This window comes from Chelonoidis abingdonii, chromosome 5 (assembly GCF_003597395.2).
Source record: "Chelonoidis abingdonii isolate Lonesome George chromosome 5, CheloAbing_2.0, whole genome shotgun sequence".
NCBI lineage: Eukaryota > Metazoa > Chordata > Testudines > Testudinidae > Chelonoidis > Chelonoidis abingdonii.
Window position 1 is genome coordinate 3,987,992 of NC_133773.1, and position 26,031 is coordinate 4,014,022.

Genomic DNA, 26,031 nt, shown 5'->3' on the forward strand with positions numbered 1-26,031 from the left:
TATCTCCGGAATACATTGTATTTCCTTCTAGGGCAGTGAGTCCTAGATGGTGACATCCTTTTCATCACCTTCCCACTCCCCAAACTACTACTAAATTTGCAATGTGTGTTTTCATTTACTTTTCTTGAGTTTTTAGAAGTCTTTGTAATGGATTGTATTCTTTGATTGTCTCTTACCCCTTAGAAGTTTTGGTGATATTTTACACAGAATGAAAGACCTCTGCAGATACATCAGTAATTTTGATAACGAAGCCCATGCAAAGTATAAGAATCAAGTAGTGTATTCCACAATGTTGGTCTTCTTTAAGAATGCATTCCAATATGTCAGCAACATCCAGCCATCTCTCTTCCAAGGTTAGTTTTTAAAACACTAATGAGTAAAGATCTTTCAGATATAAAAAACCTTTCTAGAACTGCTGTTTTAAGATTTAGAAATTATTTCCTGTAAAGGTAAATGTCTTAGCCTAAATCTCTACCTGTGGGTTGTATCTGGCATATCTTCTAGTGTTGTACTTAAGGCTGAGTTCCAGCTTGCATTCAGCCTCTTTTCCCTTTTTACTGTTGCTCATAATATTATCAAACTTACTTTCTTGGAGCTGAAAATTTCCAGCTTGCTTTCAGACCAGAGATGAGTTGGAAAATTTGCACAAAATCGGTTGAGCTGTTTGAGGTATAAACACATGAATAATACTTCCCTCCAGATGGTCTATTAAAAATATGCTAATGCGTAATTCAATAAAAGCTGAAGCTAAAAAGTTCAAATGTGGCCTGTTTTAGATAGCTCATTCAGGTTTAAGGAATAACATGGCCTTGAAGAAAAATGTTAATTTTTTAAAGTAATTTAGAGGTTGAGTGTTTAAAATGTGAATCTTGCTATGTTTTCCCCCTCACTCAAATCTAAAGCTAGAGCAGGGGTGGGCAAACTTTTTGGCCCGAGGGCCACATTGGGATTGCGCAACTGTATGGCGGGCCGGGTAGGGAAGGCTGTGCCTCCCCAAACAGCCTGACCTCTGCCCCCTCACTGCCCACCTCAGAACCTCCAACCCCTCCTGCTCCTTGTCCCCTGATAGTCCCCCCGGGACTCCCACCCCCTATCCAACAGCCCTCTGCTTCTCATCCCTTGACCGATCCCACCCCCTTGTCCCCTGACTGCCCTCTCGACCCCTATCCACATCCCCGTCCCCCGACAGGCCCCTTGGGACTCCCACTCCCAACCCTCCCTGTCCTCCATCCCCTGACCACCCCCCCAGAACCTCCATCCCATCCAACTGCCCCCTTCTCCCTAACTGTCCCCCAGAATTCCCCCCTTCCTTACCCAAGCCCCCCACTTCCCGACTCCTTACCAGCAGCAGGAGCTCACAGCCACGACACCCAGCTAGAGCCAGTTGCGCTCCCCACGCTGCCTAGCTGGAGCGGCGGGCCAGAGCGCAGCCCATGTGAAGGAGGGCCTGGGAGCTCCGGGGCCGGGCTGAATGTGGGCCATAGTTTGCCCACATCTGAGCTGGAATATCTTAGAAAAATCAGGTTGCTTTGAATTTGCTTGTGCTTGGATTGATCTAAATTCTTAGACATGGCCCCAAAGCTGAAGGATACAGTTTATGCTCTGGTTTAAGTGGGTTTTGAAAGGCTGTGTTTGGGAGTTATCAAGCTATTTCCTTCATATGAAGGATTTTACAAGCCCATTAGCAATGTTTATTCCCTCCTGTTTTCTTTAATCCCAAAGAGGTTCCTTGCATATATTAATGTCTATTAATATTGAAAAACGGGGCATTCATAAGTCATGAAATGTTAACGCTGAAAGTCCAATTTAAATTGTCTCTAATTGCACTTATGACTTTCATTATGGACTATTGCTTGATATTATAAACTATTTGTGTTATATTGTGTATGTAATTACTTAATCTAGAATTTCTTAACAACTCTATATAAAGTGAGCTATAGTATATAAATCAAGCCAGTTCCCCTTCTTTCAGAATCCAGTGAATCTGTCCTTTGTCGCTTCAGGTGCCATTAATCATAGAACTGGAAGGGACCTCAAGAGGTCATCTAGTCCAGTCCCCTGCACTCAAGGCAGGGATAAGTATTACCTAGACCATCCCTGACAGGTGTCTGTCCAACCTGCTGTTAAAAATCTCTAATGATGGAGATTCCACCGCCTCCCTAGGCAATTTATTCTAGTGCTTACCTACTCTGACAGGAAGTTTTTCCTCATGTGCAACCTAAACCACCCTTGTTGCAATTTAAGCCCATTGCTTCTTTTCCTATCCTCAGAGGTTAAGAACAACAGTTTTTCTCCCTTCTCCTTGTAACAACCTTTTATGTAGCTGAAAACTGTTATCATGTCCCCTCTCAGTCTTCTCTTCTCCAGACTAAACAAACCTAATTTTTTCAATCTTCCCTCACAGCTCATGTTTTCTAGACCATTAATCATTTTTGTTTCTCTTCTCTGGACTCTTTTTCCAATTTGTCCACATCCTTCTTGAAATGTGGTGCCCAGAACTGGACACAATACTCCAGCTGAGGCCTAATCAGCGCTGAGCAGAGCGGAAGAATTACTTCTCATGACTTGCTTACAACACTCCTGCTAATACATTCCAGAAGGATGTTTGCATTTTTTTGCAACAATATTACACTCTTGACTCATATTTAGCTTGTGACCCACTCTGACCCCCAGATTCCTTTCCGCAGTACTCCTTCCTAGGCAGTCATTTCCCATTTTGTATGTGTGCAGCTGATTGTTCCTTCCGAAGTGGAGTACTTTGCATTTTTCCTTTTCAATTTCATCCTATTTACTTCAGACAATTTCTCCAGTTTGTCCAGATCATTTTGAATTTTAATCGTATTCTCCAAAGCACTTGCAACCCCTCCCAGCTTGGTATTGTCCACAAACTTTATTAAGTGTACTCTCTCTATGCCATTATCTAAATCATTGATCAAGATATTGAACAGAACCAGACCCAGAACTGATCCCTGCAGGACCCCACTTGTTATGCTCTTCCAGCATGACTGTGAACCACTGACAGCTACTCTCTGCCAACGATTTTCCAACCAATGATGCACTCACCTTATAGTAGCTCCATCTAGGTTGTATTTCCCTAGTTTGTTTATGAGATGGTCATGCAAGATGGTATCAAAAGCCTTACAAAGTCAAGATATACCACATCTTCTGCTTTCCCCCCCATCCACAGGGCTTTTTACCCTGTCAAAGAAAGTTATCAGGTTGGTTTGACACGATTTGTTCTTGACAAATCCATGCGGTTATTTATCACCTCGTTACCTTCTAGGTGTTTGCAAATTGATTGCTTAATGATTTGCTCCATTATCTTTCCGGGTACGGAAGTTAAGCTGACTGGTCTGTAATTCCCTTGTTGCCTTATTTCCCTTTTTACAGATGGGCACTGTATTTATCTTTTTCCAGTCTTCTGGAATGTCTCCCGTCTTCCATGACTTTTCAAAGATAATTGCTAATGGCTCAGAGATCTTTTCAGTTGGCTCCTTGAGTATTCTAGGACACATTTCATCAGGCCCTGGTGATTTGAAGATATCTAACTTACCTAAGTCATTTTTAATGCGATGGGCAGGGAGAGAGAGGGAGTGTCTTAGGGTTTTTGCCCCTCCTTTTTATAGTTTCATTTTCCACTTTGAAAAACATTTCCAGCTGGGTACCAGGAAACACAGAGTCTGTGGAGAAGGATGTCCCCTGCTTTTTTTCTCACCTGTTTGAGCTTCCTTTATTTCTCTTCCTTCTTGATGACTCTGTTTACGGTTTAAATGCAAATTAAGCAGAGCATACATCCCTGTGTTTGAGAGAGAACTGTTTGCCAACCTCAGTTTGGAACATGTGTTACGCACGCCCTGCATGGAATCTTATAACTTTGCATACAGTGTTGCCACACACATTTTAGAAACCTTGGTATGTCAGAGTGGGGTCCTCCCAGGAGTTCCTTGATGTCAGGGGTAAGAGATTGAGCAGTGACCTAGAGCAGGATCCTCAGGAACAACCTTTTCTCGGTGGGGAGAGGAGTAGGCCAAGCCCTGCTGTTTCTTGTGTGGAGGAGATGGTACTGCCTGGGTCTTCCAAGCCAGTCAGAGGCACAGAACAAGTCCCTGAGGAGCCTCCTTGGAGCAGAGTTTAGCAGAGTTCAAGAGAAAATTAGACATTTACACAAATAACCTCTGCAGCTACACTTAGCTAGAATAAAAATGTATAAGGAATATAAACCTTTGTTTAATATTCATGGGATGTAATCTAGCAGGTTGGGGTTAGGAAGAGTGATCCTACGTGGGCAGATTGTTGAAGAAACTTACATGAAAGGGGATTTACACCTTTCTCTGAAGCACCTGGCACCATTCACTAATTGTGTCAGGATATTGGGCTCGGTGAATCATTCGTCTGATCTAGTTAGTATAGTGTTTCCTGTGACATTGACCAAGTCACTTACCCTTACTAGGCCACAATTTCCCTATCTGCAAAATGGGGATAATTCTGCACTGACAATACCAGTATTAGTGGACTTCACCTCTTGGGTCTGCGTTACTGTGGGTGGGTCTGACAGGAACTCTGTAGTTTGAAGATTCTGAGCCTATTGGATCCAACGGGGAACGTCTTGTGCTGCCCCGATGAGTTACCTATGCTTCTACAGTCACATCCTATCTGAGAAGAGTTGGGGAAGGAACTCCCAAGGGACTCCGTTCTGTCCCAACTTGATGCAAGCCTTGGGCACTGTGCTTCACTATCACATCCTTTCTGGTACTACTGTGTCCGTTCCTGAGCTCAGTAATATATTATATTTTTGTGACATCTCTTGCTGATTTCTACTGTGCCATCAAATGTCAGTGGAGTGCAGTGCCATGGGTGTTATCTGCGTCACTGGGGTTTTTTCTCCTCCTTTTTTAGAAAGGAACTGTCTATAGAAACAAGGGGGAGAGCCTACATGTTTCAGCAGGGAGGCACAAGATGCCTTCTGCTGGATCCAACAGCTCGCAACCTCCATCTATCAGAATTCTTACCAGGTGCATGGACTGGGGTGGCATCTATTGAGATGTAGAGCTTCAGTGAACAACCATTAATCATCTCTTGCCTATTTCACATGGGGTTGGATGGAGGTTTATGAGATGAGCGGGGCAATTCACATGTCTCTCATAAGCTCTCAGGCTGTCTGTGGGCTTTGGCAGTAATCAATGCTTTGGCTGATATATTTTCAGGATGTTCATCTTATGTTTGGTGATGCATCGCCTCCTTTCTTGGCAGACAGATTTTAAATGTGATGACAGAAATAGATTTCCCATTCCTTCATCTTTCTCTCTGCAAGCATGCAAACCCCTAATACACAGGTTTGGGGTTTTTTTTGGTAGATTAAGGACTAAAACACTTTTGGGGATCCCCTTTCAAAATACTGGCAGCACACCATGCCACATGGAGATAATACTTCCCTATCTCAGTTTTACAGATGACTAAACTTAAGCACTAAGACCCTAAGTGATTTGCCCAGGATCAAACAGAAAGTTTGTGGCACAGTTGGAAGTAGAAATCAGATCTGACTCCCATTCCTATTCTTTACCCACAACTAAACTTCTTTGGAGGTATGGTCATGGGAAGGGGTAGTGGACTTGGGCAGCCAGCTAAAAGCTTGATCCCACACATTTGAAGTCAGCAGGAGCAGGCCCATAAGCAAGTTACAGTACTAAGGAAATCTCGTGATAAAACAACTGCATTCCTCTTTTGAGGCCTCAGTGGCTGTCAAGGCTTTGCTCCATTTTCCCGTAAAGAGTTCTTTGGGAATTTTTCTTTGGTTGTTGCTTTTAGGCTGTTGGCCAAATGGACCAAATGACTGGCATTATTTAATGATTGCTTTTAGTTGAAAGTAAATGGTGCTTGGAGACAAAATACTTAAAACGCTTACATATCTTGTGACTGCTCCCTTAGAAGGGGGTTCCAAGATTTTCTGACAGCTTTGAGCAGATCATCATGACTTCTGGCAGAGGATATGTGACCTCTAAGATAGAGCTCCCTTGAAAGCAAGTTGTAGCTTTACCAGGGTGTATTAAACATTGACACAATTTGTTGAATTACATTCAAATTGTTCCGCACAACATGCCTGAATGAAAAAATTTGAAGCAGGCAAATGGTCAGTGAGTTCAGTTTAAAGCAAGTTTTAATTTTATTTTTTTAAATTTAGGGCCAAATGCTCCAAACCAAGTTCCACTGGTTCTCCTTGAGGATGTGTCCAGTGTCTATGGTGATACAGATATTGATCGCAGCAAGCACATACATAAAAAGAGGAAACTTGCAGAAGGAAGAGAGAAGACAATGGTAACTCCTTTAGGCTATTCAATTCCGAATAGAAATTTATACCGCATTTGGAATTTTGAACATTAGGAATTTCTGTTTATGACCAAAATATGCAAAGAAAGAGACTTTTGGTTAGAAGCAGCAAGAACAAAACAATTTTACTGGCAGTACTGTAATGCCAGTATCATGATGTGAAAGTAATCTCAGCTCAGTTCCTATCTATTTGATTGTACTATGTTTTCAGGCAGGAATTCCATAGGCAAAGTGCCATTGCATAATAGCTGGCCTGTAATAACAGTTATGTGTTTGCTCTGTCTGTTTCATAGGAGAAAAAAATACTATTTTATAGAATTACATTGTTGGTAAAAGTACACATTTTAGAAGAATTACATGTGATTTGCAGTATGCCGTGATGGTTTTGGATTGATTGAGAAGGTTTAGCTCTTACTTCAGTAATAACTTATTCTAGTGCAATCTGAGTAACAATACCACAATTTGACCAATGTGTAACAGAGCGAACTCTTTAGAGATGCTATGTATGATGATGTGGCACTCAGGATCTCAATAGCTTATTTTTAGAGTAAAATATCAGTTTTTCCCACTATTTTTCATTTCTTTTTGCTAAAGGAATTAGTAATATTTAATATAATTAATGCTAAGCATAGAAATAGTGAAAAGTCTACTATGAAGATATTTGCACTGGGATTGTTTGCTTTGAAGCTTATACGCAACATTGCAGAAGTTCCATAAAATTCTTTTGAAAAACATTTAATTAAAGAGAGCGAAATGTTTTGTCTATACTGATCCTTAAGCAGAGTTCGGATGATGAAGACCCTTCTGGGAAGGGGAGAAGTCGTCACATCACAATAAATAAGACAGACCTTGCAAACTCTGTTGAAGTACTAGAGAGCTTTAAACTGGCAAGAGAGAGCTGGGAGCTTCTCTATTCTCTGGAATCACTCGATAAAGGTAAGGATGATTGCAGGCGTTTATGCTTCCTTGGTAGAGGAGAATTGTTTGACTGTTAAAATACAGTTCAGGTATTTCTGAAATTACCCTCTATTTTGGAAGCTTGGATGGTTTGAGATTGGGAATTTAGATAAGAAGCCTTATCAATTATCTTGGAATTTGGTTTATTTGTCTTTTTTTTTTTTTTTTTTTTTTTTTTATAGTTCCTCCATACTTCTGTATTCATTCACGTGCCTTTCCCTGAAAGCAGCTTTTTACTAAGGTAGCACATAGGTGGTAATTGAAAAGAGAGAGAAATGAGAGAACATAGTACCGAATGGATACCAAAACCTTAAGTGTGGGGGTGTTGCTAGTAACTTCCTGAAGATTTACATGTAACGGATAATTTCCCCAGCAATTTGTTTCTTTGAAGATAGTTACTGGGTCTTTTCTTTTCTGATTATAATGTTTTTTATTTATGTCTTATATTTTGTTGTTTGAAAAAATACTTCATACAAATAGTACCAGTTAGCTGTATTTAGGTATGTTGAATACTTTGGACCTGAAGAACAGCATGATAAATAGAAACATGGTGGATTAGAAATTGTCCTATGTTGAAAATGTTTTTGTTCAGTCTTACTATTTTTCAGTTTTATTATTAGATGCCTTTTAAACAAAAGTTTTGTAATGCTTTCCCTCCCACTCTTAAGACTACTTTCTGATTGTTCACACAGAATTCACAAGAATTTGCTTGTCATGGAAGACAGATACCTGGCTTTGGTTACGAATCTTCCTCACAGATATGATCATTTACCAGGTAAATGAAAGAATGAGACTTAGACTTTTACATAGCCTTTTGACCTAATGGATTTGTTTCAAGGCTAGCTGCATCTCTGATCCCTCTTACATTTCTCTCTAGTGCACCCTTTTAGGTAGCAAGCCCTGTTTCTTCACTCGTCTCAAGATGGAATCCCTCAATTCTCCTACCCACAGAGCAGGTCCCTGGCCTACAAGCACCCCTGTCTATCAACTGTTTCCTTAGCAGGCCCAGCTGGGTTTGGCACATGCAAGAGACTTCCTTTGGGAAGCTGTGAACAGTAGATAAATGCAGTCACTCTGAGCACCACCTTCTCCCCTTTCCTCCCCCAAAAATCTTTCTTTATCCATAGGACATAGCAATCAGAGTAAAAAAGGGTTAAAGCAGTGGTCCCCAACCTTTCTGTGTGGTGAGTGCTGGACGACTAGCTGCCGAGGAGTGTGGCCACTGGACAAGCAGCCGCCTAAATGCTGCTGAGAAGCGGCAACGCCAAGAAGCATTGCTGCCAAAATGCCACCGAGAAGCAGCGTCATCAAGAGGCGTTGCTGCCAAGAAGCAGCGGCATTTCAGCGGCACCACTTCTTGACGTTGCTGCTTCTTGGCGGCATTTCAGCGGCTGCTTGTCCGGCGGCCAGTAGGTGGGCACACATAGATGCCCCAGGGGGCACCATGGCGCCCGCAGACACCACATTGGGGACCACTGGGTTAGAGCAACAAAAGGCTTACATGCATATATCTGACCTCCTAATAATAAATAAAAATACTTACATCTTATAAAGCACCTTTCATTAGTAGATTCCAAAGAACTTTGTGGAGGTCAATATCATTATCCTCCCTTTTCAGCCGGGGAAACTGAGGCCCAAAAGGGTGATGTGACATGCCCAAGGTTACCCAGCAGACTAGTAGTAGAGCAGGGAATAGAACCCAGGTCTTGTGAGTCTTAGTCCAGTGCTGTATTTGCTGTGCTACACTTGAAGGCCCTTGCATCTCAGGTATCTCTTCCTCCGGGGACTGGGGTTTTATCTGCTTCCCTGCTGACACTGCCCCACCCTTGAACTCAGGGCCTCAGGTGTTTATCTACTTAACAGTGCTTTGTTCCATGTTCCCCATCTGAAGCCCCTCCGTCCCAACTCAGCTGTTGTGTCCAGGTTGGCCAAAGACAAAACTTCAGGGGCATTAACACCTATTTTGTCAGTTAAGTATTGGTGGTTGGGTTTTCGAAAGCCATTGCCTGCCTTCCCGGGGAGGGATCTGAGGGGAACACCTGCAGGAAAGAACCTTTGAATCATCTAGCCAACAGCGTAACAATGATAAAATAAACAGGAACACATAATAATTGTAAAAATAATAGCCATATCTCCCACAATTTTCTTAATTTACTTGTATTTTGAATGCAGAATTTCAAAATGTTTCAAACCAACCTATCGTGTTTTCCCTTACTTATCTGATTTTTGGTTGACTGAGGCCTTAGCAAAATTTTTTGCTAACATACCTATAGCGGTATAATTATACCAGCAAACTCTTCTAGTGTAGATGCAGTTTATACTGGCATAAAAACACTTCTGCATAGCTTACACCAGTTTCCCAAGATACATAAGCTATACTGGCAATAACACTTCTATATCAGTATAAGTGCATCTATTCCTTGACTTATTCGGGCATAGCTACATTACTTTAAAAAAAAAAGAAAAAATCACACTCCTAACCAACATAGGTATGCCAGTGTAAGTTTTAAGTGTAGACTAGGCCTTAGTGATACAGTGCATTTTGCTGCTCTCTTGCTGTTAGGAATGGTTTTCTTGGAGCAATTTTTAAATTTTCTCTTTGCAATCGCAATATAAATAAGCATCTAACAAAAGTCACCTAGTAGTTTCACATGCTTTGGTCATTCCTGCTATTTTAAATGGAAAATTACAATATTTTTTTAAAAAGAGATTAAGAGCACCCTGACAAAGTAGTTCTTGTCTTTCCCTGTACCCGAGTTTTCCTTAAGGCTGCTTAGAGTGGGCCTTGAGTGATGAGGTTAAACTTAACTGAGGTTTGCTAAAAAATGCAGCTGAGTCCTCTGCTTGGAAGGGCACATAGATAAGAGAGCTGACTCCTTGCTTGGTACTGTACTACTTATAGAACTGTAGGACTGGAAGGGACCTCAAGAGGTCATCTAGTCCAATCCCCTGGAGACGTGGCAGGACTGAGTATTACCTACCTCCATCTCACTGCAAAGTTTTACAATGTGCTGGAGGCTTGTTAAGAGTGAGATTCCCTTAAAATCTTATCCATAAGCCTTTGGGCAAGGTAAACATCTTGAAATACATTAGTTTAGCTTTTGGCGTGGTGTCGTTGGTAATGCTTCATACGGGCCCTGCAAGACTGCCGCTGCTGGGTGGCTGTCCCCACAGAAGGTAAAGGTCCTGTGATTCATTCCTCATAGTTTACAAGCTAGCTCCCTTATATCTTGGCTGACATTCTAATGCCCAGGACACGGTGAGTTAGCATGGCAGGCACAAGGACTGCCATCAGAGTGTTAGTGATATGCCTTGTAAAGTGTTTGGGGTTACCTAGAATGTGAAATGTGCTTGTATAAAGTCAGAATGTCCAGTGCACCCAGGTCAGGCTGTCTGTCTGTCTTCTAAATTATCATCAGGAAGTGAGTACAATGTGTAATAATGCCTTAGAGGGTCAGTCTGCGGAGCAGTCTAGTTCTCCCTCTCATTTCCCATATTCAGGTGCTGTGGTAATCAGCATGTCTCCGTAGGTGAAAACTACTCTGTGTGAGAGCTTTATAGCTAGTTTTCCCTTTGAGTTTTGGTTTTTACTCTCTTCTCACTATTTTTTTTTTTTAATTGGGAGGTTTTTAATAATTCGTCTTCTCTAAACAGAAATGTTTCTTGCTCTATCCAAGCATGACTTATTGATGGCTTGTTGTTTCCTACCATTGGCAGAGTCAGGATTTGCCCAGAACTTATGGCCCTAATCCCAAGTCTCCAATATCTCTTACCAAGTGACAGGTTGTAGCTTTGGCTTAGAGGATTTCAGAGAGTCTACCCACCTTTCCCTCCCCCCATCCCTGTAGACACACACTGATTGTGGATAAATTCAGAGTTTGTGGCCCCAGATGATGCTCCTATATGCTAGGAACTGGGAGTTTCCCCAGGTCTTGCACAGGAGTTACTGTTCTGGAAATGGTCAAATCCACTGAGGAAGCCTCATTTTGTTAGGCGCACAAGCTACCATCTTTCTTAACTGCTGAATAAAGGTTAATGTGCCAAATCTAGATACCATCAGACACAGCCATGTGGTCAGACAGTGTGTTTCAGTCTTGAAAGGTGAGATGCACTGAGGGCACTTGTGGGCCCTCTTAGTCCTAGCCTGGAATTCTTCCAGACTGGAGTCCATGAATACCTGCCTAGAAATAGCCCTTTGGGTCTTGTTGCATAAATATTCCCAGCAGCTCTGACGACTTGGTCTCCTGGTCACCTCAACGTAGGTGTGAATGGGGACTAAATGATTAAAATATTGGGGTACCTGCTGGATTTGAGAGCTTAAAAACTGCAATTTAGATATAAATATAATTTGTGTATAAAAATGAAGATTGAATCCCTTTTTGGATTTAAAACAAGGAGACCTGGTCTCTGCTACAGCACTGCAGCAATCAATACAGCAGGGGTCGATTTAGTGGCTCTAGTGAAGACACACTAAATCGACGGCAGAGTGCTCTCTGGGGGACCCCGTACTCCAGCTCTCCGAGAACAGTAAGGGAAGCTGACGGTTATTCACGCAGCTCGAGTAGTATAACTTAGATCAACTTACCCCGGTAGTGAAGATAAGCCTGGAGTCTGGCCCACTCTTTTATAGTATAGGGTTTGTTTGGTAATGCATTCTGTTCTTCAGGCAGTATGCCATAAAAAAAGCTGTTTTGAATTTTTAAATAACTTAAAATCTGTCCTGTCTCCTACAGACAGTTGTATGTTTAATTGGCAATTAAGAGAGAATCTTCCAATCAAGCAGGTACAAAAACTGTGTATGCAAGAAGATAGGGAGAGAAAGAGACAAGCAAGGTTTTCTTTGATCATCTAGAATTATTTTACCAATAAATAAATAGCAATGTAGCTTAATCAGTTTTGGGCAATATATACCATGAAAACTGCAGACACATTTAGTGCTTGACTCTTGCAGATCCATTCCAATATAGTGAACAGATTTTTTCAGTGGACTTAAATGGCTCCAAAATAAATGATAAGTTAGCCCTTGAGACCATGTTTGTAAATACAAATTTTAATTTGAAACAAATCTAATTAAAAATCCAATTTAAATACAAATAAAGAGAATAATTGTTTTTTTTTTTATTTTTCAAAATTAGGCCTGTATCTTCCCTTGTCACAAGCTCACGCATGTGCCATTCAAACCCCTCTCTTACTGTGTCATAGCTTAATTAGCATGACACTGTGAAATCTTCACTACTTGGCTAACCTTGGCTTTGGAGACTTTCTAAGGTAGGATTATCTCCTTTATTTCTTTATGAATTGTGTGTGAGGAGTTCTAATGTTCTTTTTAATTCTTTTTTAAAAGGGTCAGTATAAAAAGGCAGTTACCAGCCTACATCACTTAGCAGCTCTTCAGGGATCTCATTCTCAGCAGCAGATCACAGGACAAGGATCACTCCTAGAGAATCAGAGAGCACTTATCCAGTTAGCTACTTGCCACTTTGCCCTTGCAGAATACAGAGTAAGTACAGCATACCGGCCTCGCTTCTCCAGGCCTTCCCCTCCATCTGCCAGTCCTCCCTGGGGGCTGCAAGCTAGCCTGTTTCCAGCAGGAGATCAGACATGCCACCTGACGCCAGGAGGGCACTGCATCTCTGCCCACGCCCCCTGAATGCATGACAGAGCTGCCAAATATGTATCATGTGAAATGTGTTCTGTTTGGTAGCTGTGAATTTGAGTTTGAATTATTTGTTAGATTAACCTTAATTTTGAACTACCTTCCTTTTTTAACAGTACGTTTGATAATTTCAGCCTTTGTCTCAGGATTCGTACTTTTATTGTTGACATACATGCTTCACCTTAGTTTTTAGCGCTGATCACATGGAGGTGATCAAGGGTATGCTGGGGCGGGGGGAATGTCTGGGTAGTGGTGAAGGGGTTACTGGAAACATAATCTTACTGTTTGGAATATGTTCATAGAAAAGAGTTGCCACCTGACAACTCAGCAGACTTGGAGAATCGTATTATCTGGCGTGACCTCTTAATGCAATTCAGCTTTGGACTATGTCTTTTATACCTTATTATTACCACTACGGTAGTGCATAGAGGTCACAGTCAATATGGGGCCCAGGGCACTATGTGGGGTACAAATGCGGTATTATTCCATGTCCCAGAAACTTAGGCTTTTTCTACACTGGCACTTTGTCGTCCAACTGCTGCTCGTGGTGGGTGGATGTTTTTTGTTGGCAGGAGAGCTCTCAGGAGTGACTTGCCCAAGGTTACATGGCATTTCAGTGGTGAAGCGGTGGATAAAATCCAGGTCACCTGAGTCCCATCCTCCGCTCTCTCCACTGGCCCATATTTCCTCCCCTACAGATTACTTTTTCATTAGAAATCCTTAGGTTTTTTGAAAATTGATTTATCTGATTATATCTCCTTCTTGTACACTTTTATTTCTTAATAAATTAGGAGTAGGGCTTACAGCATTTCTGCAGCGCTATCAGATTGCAGTTTTGACTTTTGGGGAATAATTTCTCTAAACAAGGATGGGAAGAAGCCTTATTTTTATTAAAAACGTCCAGAAACAGTGAAAACAACTTGAACTCTAAAATTACCAATGGACTATTCTTGCACTGTTGAAATAAAAAACACCGTGAAAGAACTAAGCATCCACTGTTAAAGGGGGTAATTTCATCAATTCATAGTACATCTTTTTCCCTGTGTCCAGACAAATTAGATTACCTTGCCCACTAGTCCTCTATCTGATAGAATTTATAATCTATAATGATCTTTTCTGTTCCCATTTCTGCTGCCTACTGCAAGAGTTCGAATTCATTGTTCTGTTACTGATTAATCTGGATTTCATTTTAAATTTAGAATCTCGGGATTATTCATCTTTTATATTTTCTCTTGTAGTTGACATGTGAAAAAGTACTTGATCTCGTGTGCTACATGGTACTTCCCATACAAGAAGGGGGTAAAACACAAGAGGAGCCGCCTAAAGTGAAGTCTAAATTCAGGAAAGGTATGGGGATTTTTTAGGTTTCACTTCCGAACAGCTGTCTAGAGATACCTTGGGTAGGGGAGGAATTGAGATTCTCAGTGACATAGATTGTAGTAAAATCCTTACACACTCTGCTCTGGAAAATGTTACAATATATATATTGTATGTCAGTTTCAGACACTTATATGTGCACTAGGTTTCAGAGTTTTCCTTATGTTGCATTGTAGCATGAAATCTCTGATGTCAACAGGAGAACACTGGTTTCACCCTGAGCCAGTATCGCCAGGACAAACCTGATTACAAAATACTCTAAGCATTTCACCCAGCTTAGTTTTAGGACACACTTGTCTATATCCTAAAGAAAACAAACTGTGCATTATTACTGTGGAAAGAGATGGTTATTCCTTATCCTTCTTTGTCTCTTGTAAATGCCTTCTCATCCACATCACTTTACTGTTAGCAGAATACACAATCGTAGCACAAGAAAGAAGAAAAGAAGATGGGCTTTTAAATATTTTACATTTTAATCATTCTGACTGAGGCATGGGATTAGGTAATTGCAGGTTTGTGCCTCCTGTTTCCCATTCTTTTTAATCAAAATGATAGGGTTATGTGATGTGCATGATTATGTAATATAATGTCTCTATTACAGGTTCTGATCTAAAACTTTGGCCATGTACCAGTAAAGCTATTATGCCATATTGCCTCCATTTATTGTTGGCTTGTTTTAAGGTAAGTTATTGTCAAAGCTCTATATTCTATGCACATTTTAGATCTAAATTATGCTGCACTGTTCCTGAAATGATGTGGCACTGTTCCCTCCTTGTTCACATCTAGTACAGGGCCTTGGTAACACTATCTTTTGTGCTACTTATTTGGCAGTCAGAATGGATACAGGTTTTGGCAGCTGGGTGGGGCTTTTTGTATCCAGGAAAACATGACGTGTGGTTTTAGTACCAGGGGACAGTTTGTGCACTTTGTATTGGAAGGGAACGAATATCCTCTTTCCCTCTCCCAATTTGGCATGGGCAGAAGTGACTAACTTAGGAAGAGAGGCTGAATTCCCCATTTCCCTATGTTAGCAACCCTCAACAACAACTAGCGGCCCTCTCACTCATCCCACTATCTTGCCTTACTTCAGCAGCTATTAATAAGTGCGTAGTCTCTGCCACCACTGTTAGGACACTAGGTGTAGTAATCTGTTGTGATGTTTCTGATTCATACAGTGTGAATCTTTTTGTTTTTGTTTTTTATAGCTGAGAGCTTTCACAGATAACAGGGATGATATGGCTTTGGGTCACGTGATCGTTTTGCTTCAGCATGAATGGCCAAGGGGGGAGAACTTGTTCCTGAAAGCTATCAACAAAATCTGTCAGCAGGGAAACTTCCAGTATGAGAATTTTTTCAACTATGTTACAAGTATCCTTTTTCCTATTAAAAAACTGTCAGTGCAGCAAAAAACAATTCAGAGTCCTCTTTGTTGTCTAAAACCTTCCATTGGGTTGTAGGAAAGTCACTTATGAAAATATTTATCTGCTTTTCCAAGAGACCAAATTCTGCATTTAATTATGCGCCATACAAACCTTTTGTAATCTATGGGAATGCATGAAGTGTAAATCAGAGTAGAATTGACTATAAAATGGATGTGTGATTGCTGCTGGTACCTGGAAAATATCTATCCCTACATTGCTGTCACGCCTCAGTTTTATAAAATGGCAGTTGCTTGTACTATGACAAATAAGTCTCTCAGCACTTCCATTACAATCGAGAGTTGCGCTGGGCCATTATGCTGGAGTTTTTCAGCTGTGCTTCTGGGTGGGAGCACCAAAGTGAAAAGTATGTGGTATCCAGGCTTCAGAGATCCAAAATCGTGTCCCTTTCACTTTTGCAGCTGTTCGCAGAGGGTGGGTCATGTTTTCAGAATTAGGTGTATGCATGCATGTTCATAGAAAATATGTCTTATTTATGCACACAAATGTCAAATGCATATATGGTCAACTAAGTGTATAACTAGACTGGTATCTAATTGCAGTAATTATTAAACGAGGTGGGTCTAACTGCAGTTGTGGACCCCTGTCATAAGTAGATAGGTAAGGGTTAATTTTCTTTTACCTGTAAAGGGTGAACAAAGGGAACCAAACACCTGACCAGAGGACCAATCAGAGAACTGGATTTTTTAAAAGTCAGGGGCGGGAATTGTGTACTCTGGGTCTTTTTGTTTCTCTGCTGTGAGTAAACAAGCTTTCCTCTAACTCCATCTTCTTTCAAATCTTCCTAAACATCTGAGTACAAAAGGAAACAAAGTAATCAGCTTGTGAGGTGCTTGATTTGTATTTACATGTGTTTGTACTGTGCTGACTGGTTTAAATGGGCTATCTTTTAAATCAACTGTTTATTCATATTTTTCTATAACAAGAGCCTGTATGATCTCTTAATGCAGTATTATTGTTTTGTATTTTCTTCTTTTATATAAAATTTCTTTTTAAAACTTGTGGAGTTCCTTTTCCTAGTGTGAGGCAAGGATAGAATTTCTGTACCAGGTATCTGTCTCCCTCACGGAAGACAGAGAGGGGAGGAAGCATTACATTCTGTGTTGACTTTTCCTGTTGTTCCCAGGCAGGAACAGGCTCCGGGGAAAGAAAGAGAGAATCAACTCTGTTCTCTTGTGTTTGAGTTTTCTCTAGTTACCTGCTACGAGAAGGAGGAGGGGTGAATCTCCTGGTGTGTTGCTGGGACTAGCTTTGAATGCCTAGACGCTGGCGGGCAGGAGTTGCTGCTTCGGCTCGCGTTGTCCGCCTCTTGATGCTCCGTTGTTCGCACGGCGTTTGTCTCGGGGGAGGTAAATAGCTCTCATTGTTTTTGCATTCAGGAGTTAACATGAAGCATCGCCCAGGCTCACCCAGGGAAAAGGGGAGGGAGCTGGGGGATGAGATAGGGAGACCCAGGGGTCTGGGTCTTGGGGGTCCTCCCAGGGAAAGTTGGGGAGGCCAGAGAGGGGGGTCCCCCCCAAGGAATTTGGGGAACCCAGGTTGATAGTAGCCTCAATACTATCTGGTGGCAGCGAAATAAGATCCAAGCTGGGTATAAGCTTGGGGGAGGTTCACAGTAAACACTCAGATAGAACTCTAAGTCCAGATTTGAGACAGACGTTTACTACAACCCCTCACTAAAATTCTGTTCTTGTGTGCAGCAACTGCGGGAGATGTGGGGAGCAAATTAGGGCAGTGGTTTTCAGCCTCTGGGGATCAGCAGACTGTCTAAAGTTTCTAAATGGGTCATGACCTCCATTTGAAATTTTTTAGGAGTCCACAAATAAAAGCTTGAAAACCACTGAATTAGAACATAAGGATTGAGAAGGAAGAAAAGGTAAATACGAAGAAGAGAGACAAAAAAACAGAGAATGAGGTGAAGGGGGAAAAGCTAAGACAATGGTTGTAAAAGGGCTAGTATGCACCAGTACAATGTAGTGTCACTTCCTCCTCAATCCTAGCCTGACTACATTTACTTTGATGCCACGTTGCACAGATGTGGTGATCCTGACTTGTGTGGGTGCAGTATACCTGAAAAATAGCTGCAAAATATTTCAGTGCCTTTAGTAACATGGTTAAGTGTGTTAAACCAGTGGTTCTCCATAAGGGTATGCATATCCCTGAGGGTACGCAGAGGTCTTCCAGGGGATACATCAACTCATTTATATTTGCCTAGGTTTACAACAGGCAACATAAAAAGCACTAGCGATGTCAGTACAAACTCAAATTTCACACAATGACTTGTTTATACTGCTCTACATACTATACACTGAAATGTAAGTACAATATTTATATTCCAATTGATTTATTTTATAATTATATGGTAAAAATGAGGAAGTAAGCAGTTTTTCAGGAATAGTGTGCAATGTCACTTTTGTATTTTTTATGTCTGATTTTGTAAACAAGTAGTTAAGTGAGGTGTAACTTGGGGGTACTCAAGACAAATCAGACTCCTGAAAGGGGTACAGTAGTCTAAAGGTTGAGAACCACTATGTTAAACTACCAATGTTTTGTTTGTATATCAAAGAACTGTGTGTTACAGATAACGTTGTTTTATCTCTGGCTGGTCTTTCAGCAGGTATAGTGTTGGTTCAATCTTCAATTTTTTTTTTTTTTTTGGTGAGATTGCTTTATGAAGATCTGTGTTTTATCACTTTTTCTCCCTATCAAGTCCTGAACCTTTTCTACAGATATTGATATGTTGGAGGAATTTGCCTATTTAAGAACACAAGAAGGAGGGAAGATTCATCTGGAGTTGCTGCCAAATCAAGGAATGTTAATCAAGTAAGGGGAAAAATTATTTGTTGTCTGTTTCAAATGATCTGAAATTCGTTCTGGTCGTCTGTCTGATTGATATGCGCCCACGGCTGGTATGTTTGTAATACAGTATTTCTAGCATTTACGAGGTTGAACAGGACCATAGGTTTGTGTGTCTTCCACCAAATTCAGGGCTTTTTGGTGCACTTCAACTTTAAGCTAATCTAACTGCATTTTTTGAATTGTGTTGCAGCGGAATAACTGGTAATGACAGGGTACTGTATTACTTTTTCATTCTGAAACTTGCACAGTAACGGTGGTATTAACTACTTAGGCCTTAGGTAGAACATGGTAAGAACTATAATTACAGTTTTTAAGGGGAAGCCCCCTTTTATACAGTTATGAAAGCTCGCATAGAGCTGTGTATGAAATTACACTAGGAGTAAACTTAATTAAACCTCTGCCTGGAGCCAATGGGTTTTCATCTCATCTGAGCTCACAAGCTAAGCAGAATCAGGCTTGCTTATTACAAGTTGCTGCAGGAAATCATTTTGGTAAGTCAGTAGGAAGCAGACTAGACCAGTGCCCTCAGCAAGGTCTTGGAGGCAAAAGTGCCTTTGGAGATCTAGAAGACTGGTCATAATGAGCCACTGGCATTTTTATAAATGTTGAGGTGTTAAACCTTGTGTCCTGGCCAAGTTCCAATGTTGTTAACAATATTCTAGATACTTATATTCCCACTACTTACGTGCTAAGGTTTTCAAAAACAGGAGCTTACAGTTAGATTCTTAAGTCCACATTTAGATTCCTCAGTACATCTGGCCTGACCTTCAAAAGTGCTGTGCATCCACTAGCATCCACTGAAGTCATTGAAGCTGTGGGTGTTTTAGAATGTACAAAAACTCTGACCAAACTCTCTCTGTATGTATGCACAATGTGCCCAGATGTTTGATGGTGTCATCATCAGCCAGGTGGAGAACTGGTAGCCTGCCCTCAAAATAGGTCAGTGGGCACTCATCAAGGATTTGCAACATAGTCTGAAATTGACCCAGCTGCATCGCAGGTCGTCATTTAAAAAAAAAAAAAAAAATTAAAGAGATTTAGGTGTTTAAATAAGCACTTAGGAGCCTAACTTTATGCTTCAGATTTTGCAAACCTTGGCCCTGACATTTTTCACTCCTCTTCCTAAACTATTATGTAATAAGTCTGTTATTTAACAGGATATCTGTGGTGCGGATCCATGGTTTTAAAGCTAATCAAAAGTGATGATCTTTCTGATGCTGACAGTCTGGAGAGCAGTGCCAAATGTGGTACTATAAGTGAGAGACCATCCTGCTTTACAGATATATAGGGAATTAGAAAATGTAACACTGAAGACCTAGGCTACCTGGGAACTTCCTGAGCATTGCTTCATGTTAATTACAATAGTTTAATACCATTTTGTTGTACCTTCTGTCTTTTTTTTCTTATTGGGTAACCATTATGCTCAGTGTTCTGGGTAACCATTATGGTCAGTGTCCTGCACCAGCCAGGAGATCAAATCTTCCTAGCCGGCCTCCTGTCCAGGTAGTACATTGCCTCCTGTATCACGGAAGCAAACAAGTACAGATGCCGAATTCCTTTTGCCCCACTAATCATTCCTATTTCTGGATCCTGACCACTCCCTACTCTGATATATTTAGGCTGCACCTTTCTTCCAGGAGGCAAGAGACTACAGAATTTTGCCACATCCCCAGCAGTTCTGTGCTAGTTTGTTTGTTTACCACCACCCAGCAGAACAGAACATCAGCTCAGCTCTCCTGTCATACCCCTGTAGAGCTTGGCAGTAATCCAGGCAGTAGTAAGTGGTTTGTATTCATCCCAGCTGTCCCTTCATCCGACTCAATGGTTTCAAGAAAAGTTTCTATGGAAGCTCTGCATCTTTGGTTCTTGGCAATTTTGGCAGTAAGGTGACCCCTTTCATATAAGGACATCAAGTCATACTTGTGCATAAAAAGATTTCTGTGATGTTTTGCAGCAACAACTCTGACAGATCAGTTGCTCCCTACGAGATATTTCCTCAATATTGAATGTGCTTATGGGCCCAGCAGTGCAATATGGGAGAAGTATCCCAAAAGCTACTTTCTTACAAGCTGGCAGTTTTAGTTGGTGTGAGTTGCCTTACATGTAGTTTTCCCTAGATGCTGCAGTCTAGCCTACCCTCTGAATTGGTTCCCAAAGGGAATCCAGAGTTCCACTTTTTCTACCAACATTTTGCCCAGAACCTTCCACTTCCCTTCTGAGGAAATTATATTCCTCTATGTCATGGGCTTGCCTGAGCCAGTGGAGCATCTCACAAACTTACCTTGTCTTACAGAAGTCATGTTAATACTCAGTTAAGGATGATCTTCCTGGGCCCGGCAATCCACAAAATAAACAAAACAGTTTCATTGACTGACAAAAGGTGCAGTCAGTCAGGTGCTAACCAGGCCAGGTTTCTTGGGTTAAAATGGAGAGAGTCTTCTCTCCCAGCTTCACCCAGAGCTGGCCCCTGGAAGAAACAACCAAGGTGTACCAAGCATTTGCTGCTCCTTGCTGTGCCCTGCAGCTGACGGTGCGTGGCCTTTCTAGGCAGCTCCTGGAGGACTAAATGCTATGCTTTCCCCTCCATCCCCCTTCCCCAATGACACATTGGGGTGCTCCAATGTGGTGGGGTCTCCAGCAAGGAGCAGAAAATGCCAGGTACACTCTGTGACTCTCCTCTTGAGCCCAGGAATTCAGGAAAACAGGCTACTATTTATGTACTTCAAAGGCTGCAATGAGGGCAGGGTAGCTTGGAAGACCTCGCTGGCCATAAAGATAAAGGATTATAGCGGTGGGTTTATAATTTAGGCTGGTAAAATTCATATGTTGTTTGTCACATTCCACTCCAGCCCATAGAGACGACGAGATGGGGTAGGGGTGCGGAGGCGTATGCCTCTCTCATCTGTGATGCAGCCCCCTGGTGGTTTTTACATACATTCCTTTAATTCTGTCACTGGATTATCTGCAGTGACATCTGAGTTCAACTATTCAGTCGAATGGAGCTTCAACCTCCACTGTAGGTAAACCCACCTTCAGAGTTATACTGTTTGCTATGTCCACTGAGCCTAATGGTGACCTGTTAGGATAGGAGAAAATGAGACAGTCTGACAAGGAAAGAATTACTAACTTTAGGCTCCTATTTTTCAAAATCTTGTCCTGAAAATAATACAATATAAATGGCAGTTAATTACCTAGCAGGTGGTTTTTGCACCTTGACTTGAAAGTTGATTATTTTTTCTTTACTCTCCTCAAACATATTTCTGAGTAAAATCTCATTCCTAGTGTAAACTAAAATGGGTCTTAGTTATAATTTTTTATTCAGATTTCTACACTTAACTCTAGAGTTTATCCAAACGTTCCATCTTGATCTTGCGGTTTTTATATTTCACTTATGAAATTTGAAACAACGAATTACAAGATCCTCAGAGTCGTCTTTTATTGTATTGGCTGTTCACTAGTCAGTATCTTAAAACTCTCAAACTGTCAGAAGCCAGGGACATACTTCTAATTTAATATCGGATAGCAAGAATCAAGTTTCTAAATCTGGAATATCTCACCATTTAACAGGTTTTTGATTGGGTATATCAGCCGTCATTTGCCATCCAATATTAAAAACAAACAGACAAGGTCCCTCTTGTTAAAGTATCTCGCTTTCATGGTGGTACTTCGCAATTTGGTAGAAATACAGGCATGTATAGAAATCATTACTATTTGTGTTTAAAAAATATTATGTAGACACACAACCGCAGTTGCAGTCTTCTGGTGATGTACCTTAGGCAGCCAGACTGCAAAATTTGGTATGCCCTTTAATGTGTATCACTTTGTGCATGCATTTAGCCCTCATTATCGCTCTTGTAAGAAGCAGTGAAGTAACAGGGGAAGAGAACCAGTTTCCAGTCCTGCTCTGCACAAAATACTGGACCATATTTTCAGCAGTGCTCAGCACCCAGCAGCTCCCATTATCCTGATGTAATTTCTCACCATTCTCAATGTCTCCTTTGAAATCTGGCCCCAGTTGTGGGTACTGAGCACTCTTGAAACTCTGTCCCACTAATTTAACTAACCTTCCTGAACTATTTATTTCAGGCCATGGTCATCTAATTTTGCTGCTACTCAGTGGAAAAGTAAACCCTCCCCCTCCCCCTCCCTCTCTCTTCCTTTGAATTATTTGATTGACTATTTGCATAGCTCTCCATCCCCCTGCATTAGTACATGATAGATACTGGCCAGAATGTTCATACTTGCAAGCCTGAAGATAGCCCCTATGTCCACATTTAGGCACCTAATATTGAGTGGCCTGGTTTTCAAAGGTGCTGAGTAACTTCAGCTCCTAGGAATACTAAGGCAGATGATGGATGCCCAACATTGCCGCAAATCAACCCATTTACTTAGGTGTCTGAATATGGATTTGGGTGCCATTTTCAGGTACTCAAGTTGGAAAAATTTGACCACTATCTCTAAACCAAATTTCTCAAGTCTGGTCAGGTGGGACATTGAATTTGCTTTTGGTAGCCATCTTGAACTTTGGATTCTCTGCTGTAGATCACACACATGCTATGGACATGTGACCTGTCAGAGAGGGTATGAACTACCTTTCATCTAGAACAGCCTGTGGTAGTTGGTCCATAGCCCAGAGGACCAAGACTTTACAAGAGACTGCCCCACACCCCAGGCCAGAGTGTTTTCTTGGTGTGTGAGCCCATATCATAAGGGAGAAGGTTTAAAAAGGTATATGAGTGGGGGGCAAAATGCCTAATGAAAAAATGACTATTTGCCATTCCATGTGAGATTCATGGGGCTGATGCTTGGGGACTGACATTAGCATCATGAGCTGCTGAGCCCATCTCTAATACCTTGGTTTTCTATTTTAATTTGGAGTTACGAATGAAAGGGTTTGAGCATTGGCCTGCTAAACTCAGGGTTGTGAGTTCAGTCCTTGAGGGGGCCATTTAGGGATCTGGGGCAAAAATCTGTCTGGGGAGTGGTCCTGCTTTGAGCAGGGGGTTGGACTAGATACCTTCTGAGGTCCCTTCCAACTCTGATATTCTATGAAAGGTGATCCATGTACTAATTGCAAGATCCTTACGTAACACATTCATGCTGTAATGTCCAGAACCTTACTGTTCACAAGATGGCCATCTGGCTTGGGCTCAGCATGAGTTCCCTTAGGTCAAAGTTCTAAACCGCTGGACTCAGCTGAGGTGTCTCTCACCACCGCTACTAAGGTATTTGGCTGCCTCCTGTGCTCCTGTAATTAATTCCTTTCTGACTGCAGTGGGGACAGTGACATTTCTTTGCAATGTGTCTCTGGATGACTTCTGCCCCTCACAATATCCTTTGTCCTGGTGTATATTTTGACTGACACTGAGGCACAGACTTGCAATCGCGTCCAGGTTAATGTCCCCAGGGCTTGTGCCACCTTCACCTGCTCTCCTTCAAGCATCTTTTGGAGGCCCCTCTGCACTGTTATCACTCCCAGGATGTGGAGGTCCCTTTCTGCAACACCTTTATTCTCCTGTCCTTTTCCTGACAGTCTGCTCTTCTCCCAGGAGCACTGAGGCAGGACCAATAGGTCTGGCTGCATGCAGGGGCTAGAACCATCCTTTCTGGAATTCTCCAGCGTTTTCTGCCTCCACCCCCTATGCAGACAGAAAACTACAGGCTCTCCATCCTGCTTCCTCCTTATGGACCTTCATTTATCTGCCCACAGGCTGCCTTTTGTGTGGAGCTTTATGGCATGTTGCTCCTTATCCACCAGAGCATCTCTTGACATCAAGCTTGGGCATTGTACCTATTGCTTGATACATTGAGTTTCTTGCTCAGCACTATTCTGGATATTTTTTACTTTTCTCATGTCTTTCAGGTGGCAAGGCAAACCAGTAACTTAAAATATTGTTATGAGTGTGGTCATACTGTCTCTCTCTCAGACATGCATACCTAGAGTCTTCTGCTTGAGAAAGGAAATAAACTGGCTGAACTGTCAGATGTGCTCACAGATTTAACTATAAGTTCTCAGTTCTTCTTTGAGTGCTTGCTCATATCCATTCCAGTTAGGTGTGTGCGCGCCGCGTGCACGTTCGTCGGAAGATTTTTACCCTAGCAACACTCGGTGGGTCGGCAGGGCGCCCCCTGGAGTGGCGCCACTATGGTGCCGGATATATACCCCTGTCGACCCAGCCGCCCTTCAGTTCCTTCTTACGCCCGTGTTCGGTCGTGGACAGTGGAGCCGCAGCTTAGCTGACCTGCCAGCTTCCCTAGCTACTCGTAGTTCTTGTGTAATAGTTAGTTAATGATACCTTTAGCGGGGTTCGGGAGTAGCCCCTTCCCTGCAACCGGTGCCTGAGCCCGATGCCCGGTCACGGGTGATTTTAGTCCGTGCCTGCCAGCCTCGGCCGTTTCGCCTGACAGGAAATTCCACAAACTCCTGTTACGGTGCTGGGGGATGCAGATAATGCCCCATTTGCACGGCTTTAAGGCGACAACAACAGGAGCGGCACTTCATTTCCCCTCCACTTCTGCACAAGCGCGGTTACTCGGCGGCCGCAGCGCCTCCTCGGCACCGGCCCCGCTGCACGCCGTTGCCGGCAGCCAAGTCGATTCGGCACCACTCAGGTTTCGGAGGTTGGAGGAAGCCACGACTCTCCCTACTAGTGCGACAGCTCCCCGGCACACGCCGTGGTTGAGGCTCCCTGCTCCTGCTCTTCCGTGCAACAGCACCGCAAGCCAGAGAGTCCTCACAGTGGATCGCCGCACTGAACCGGCCAGAGACACTGGGATGCGGCCCCTTGATTCCGGTCCCGCGAGGGGCCGTCGAATCCAGTGCTCTGGCCGCTCCCCGGCACGCGCCGGAGGGGGAGGGGGGGTGGTTGAGCTTCCTGCTCCTGCTGCTTCCGTGCAGTCTGCCCCGCGCCAGTGAGCTCGTCTAAGCTCGGATCGCCCGGGCACCGACTCCTGCCGCGGGGCACCCGCCTACGTCGACACCGTCGTCGGTCCCACTAAGGGCCGTGATCCGGTGCCTGTGCCGCCTCCCTGGCATGCGCTGTGGTGAGCTTCTGCCTCGTGCTGCTTCCGATTGCCAACGGCACCGGCAGCCAGAGGCTCATCTACCTCGGATCGCCCGCACGATCCTGCGGGCACCGACACATCGCACCGTTATCCGGATCCCACAGGCCCATCGAGCCCCAATGCCTGACTCTCCCCCGCACGCGTCATGGTTGAACGCTTCCTGCTCCTGCTGCTTCCTGGCAACGCACCGCAGCCAGAGCTCATCTCACTTGGATCGCCGCACCAACCTACAGATGCACGCGCGCTTGGCCGTTGATCCCGGTCTCAAAGGGCCGCGAAATCCAGTGCTGACTGCTCCCCGGCGCGCGCCGTTGGCCAGCTCCCTGCCCCTACCTGCTCCCGTGAACCGTGCAC

The 26,031-nt window shown here is 42.8% G+C and overlaps 1 protein-coding gene across 14 annotated transcripts in view; it reads left to right on the top strand.

The window, feature by feature from the left end:
• The window catches only part of INTS10 (integrator complex subunit 10), a 50,420-nt gene that overhangs the window by 14,371 nt on the left and 10,018 nt on the right, over nt 1-26,031 (top strand). For 7 of the 14 annotated variants that reach the window (XM_075066042.1, XM_075066043.1, XM_075066046.1 and 4 more), the window contains 9 exons: nt 184-353; nt 6,179-6,310; nt 7,093-7,260; nt 7,974-8,056; nt 12,626-12,781; nt 14,176-14,284; nt 14,916-14,995; nt 15,520-15,682; nt 18,483-18,576. In XM_075066042.1, coding sequence (XP_074922143.1) covers nt 184-353; nt 6,179-6,310; nt 7,093-7,260; nt 7,974-8,056; nt 12,626-12,781; nt 14,176-14,284; nt 14,916-14,995; nt 15,520-15,682; nt 18,483-18,576 — 1,155 coding nt within the window. Of the gene's footprint in view, nt 1-183; nt 354-6,178; nt 6,313-7,092; nt 7,261-7,973; nt 8,057-12,625; nt 12,782-14,175; nt 14,285-14,915; nt 14,996-15,519; nt 15,683-17,788; nt 17,867-18,463; nt 18,577-26,031 lie in introns of those variants that run through there. The other 7 variants (XM_032796589.2, XM_032796580.2, XM_032796584.2 and 4 more) reach the window with 3 other exon arrangements.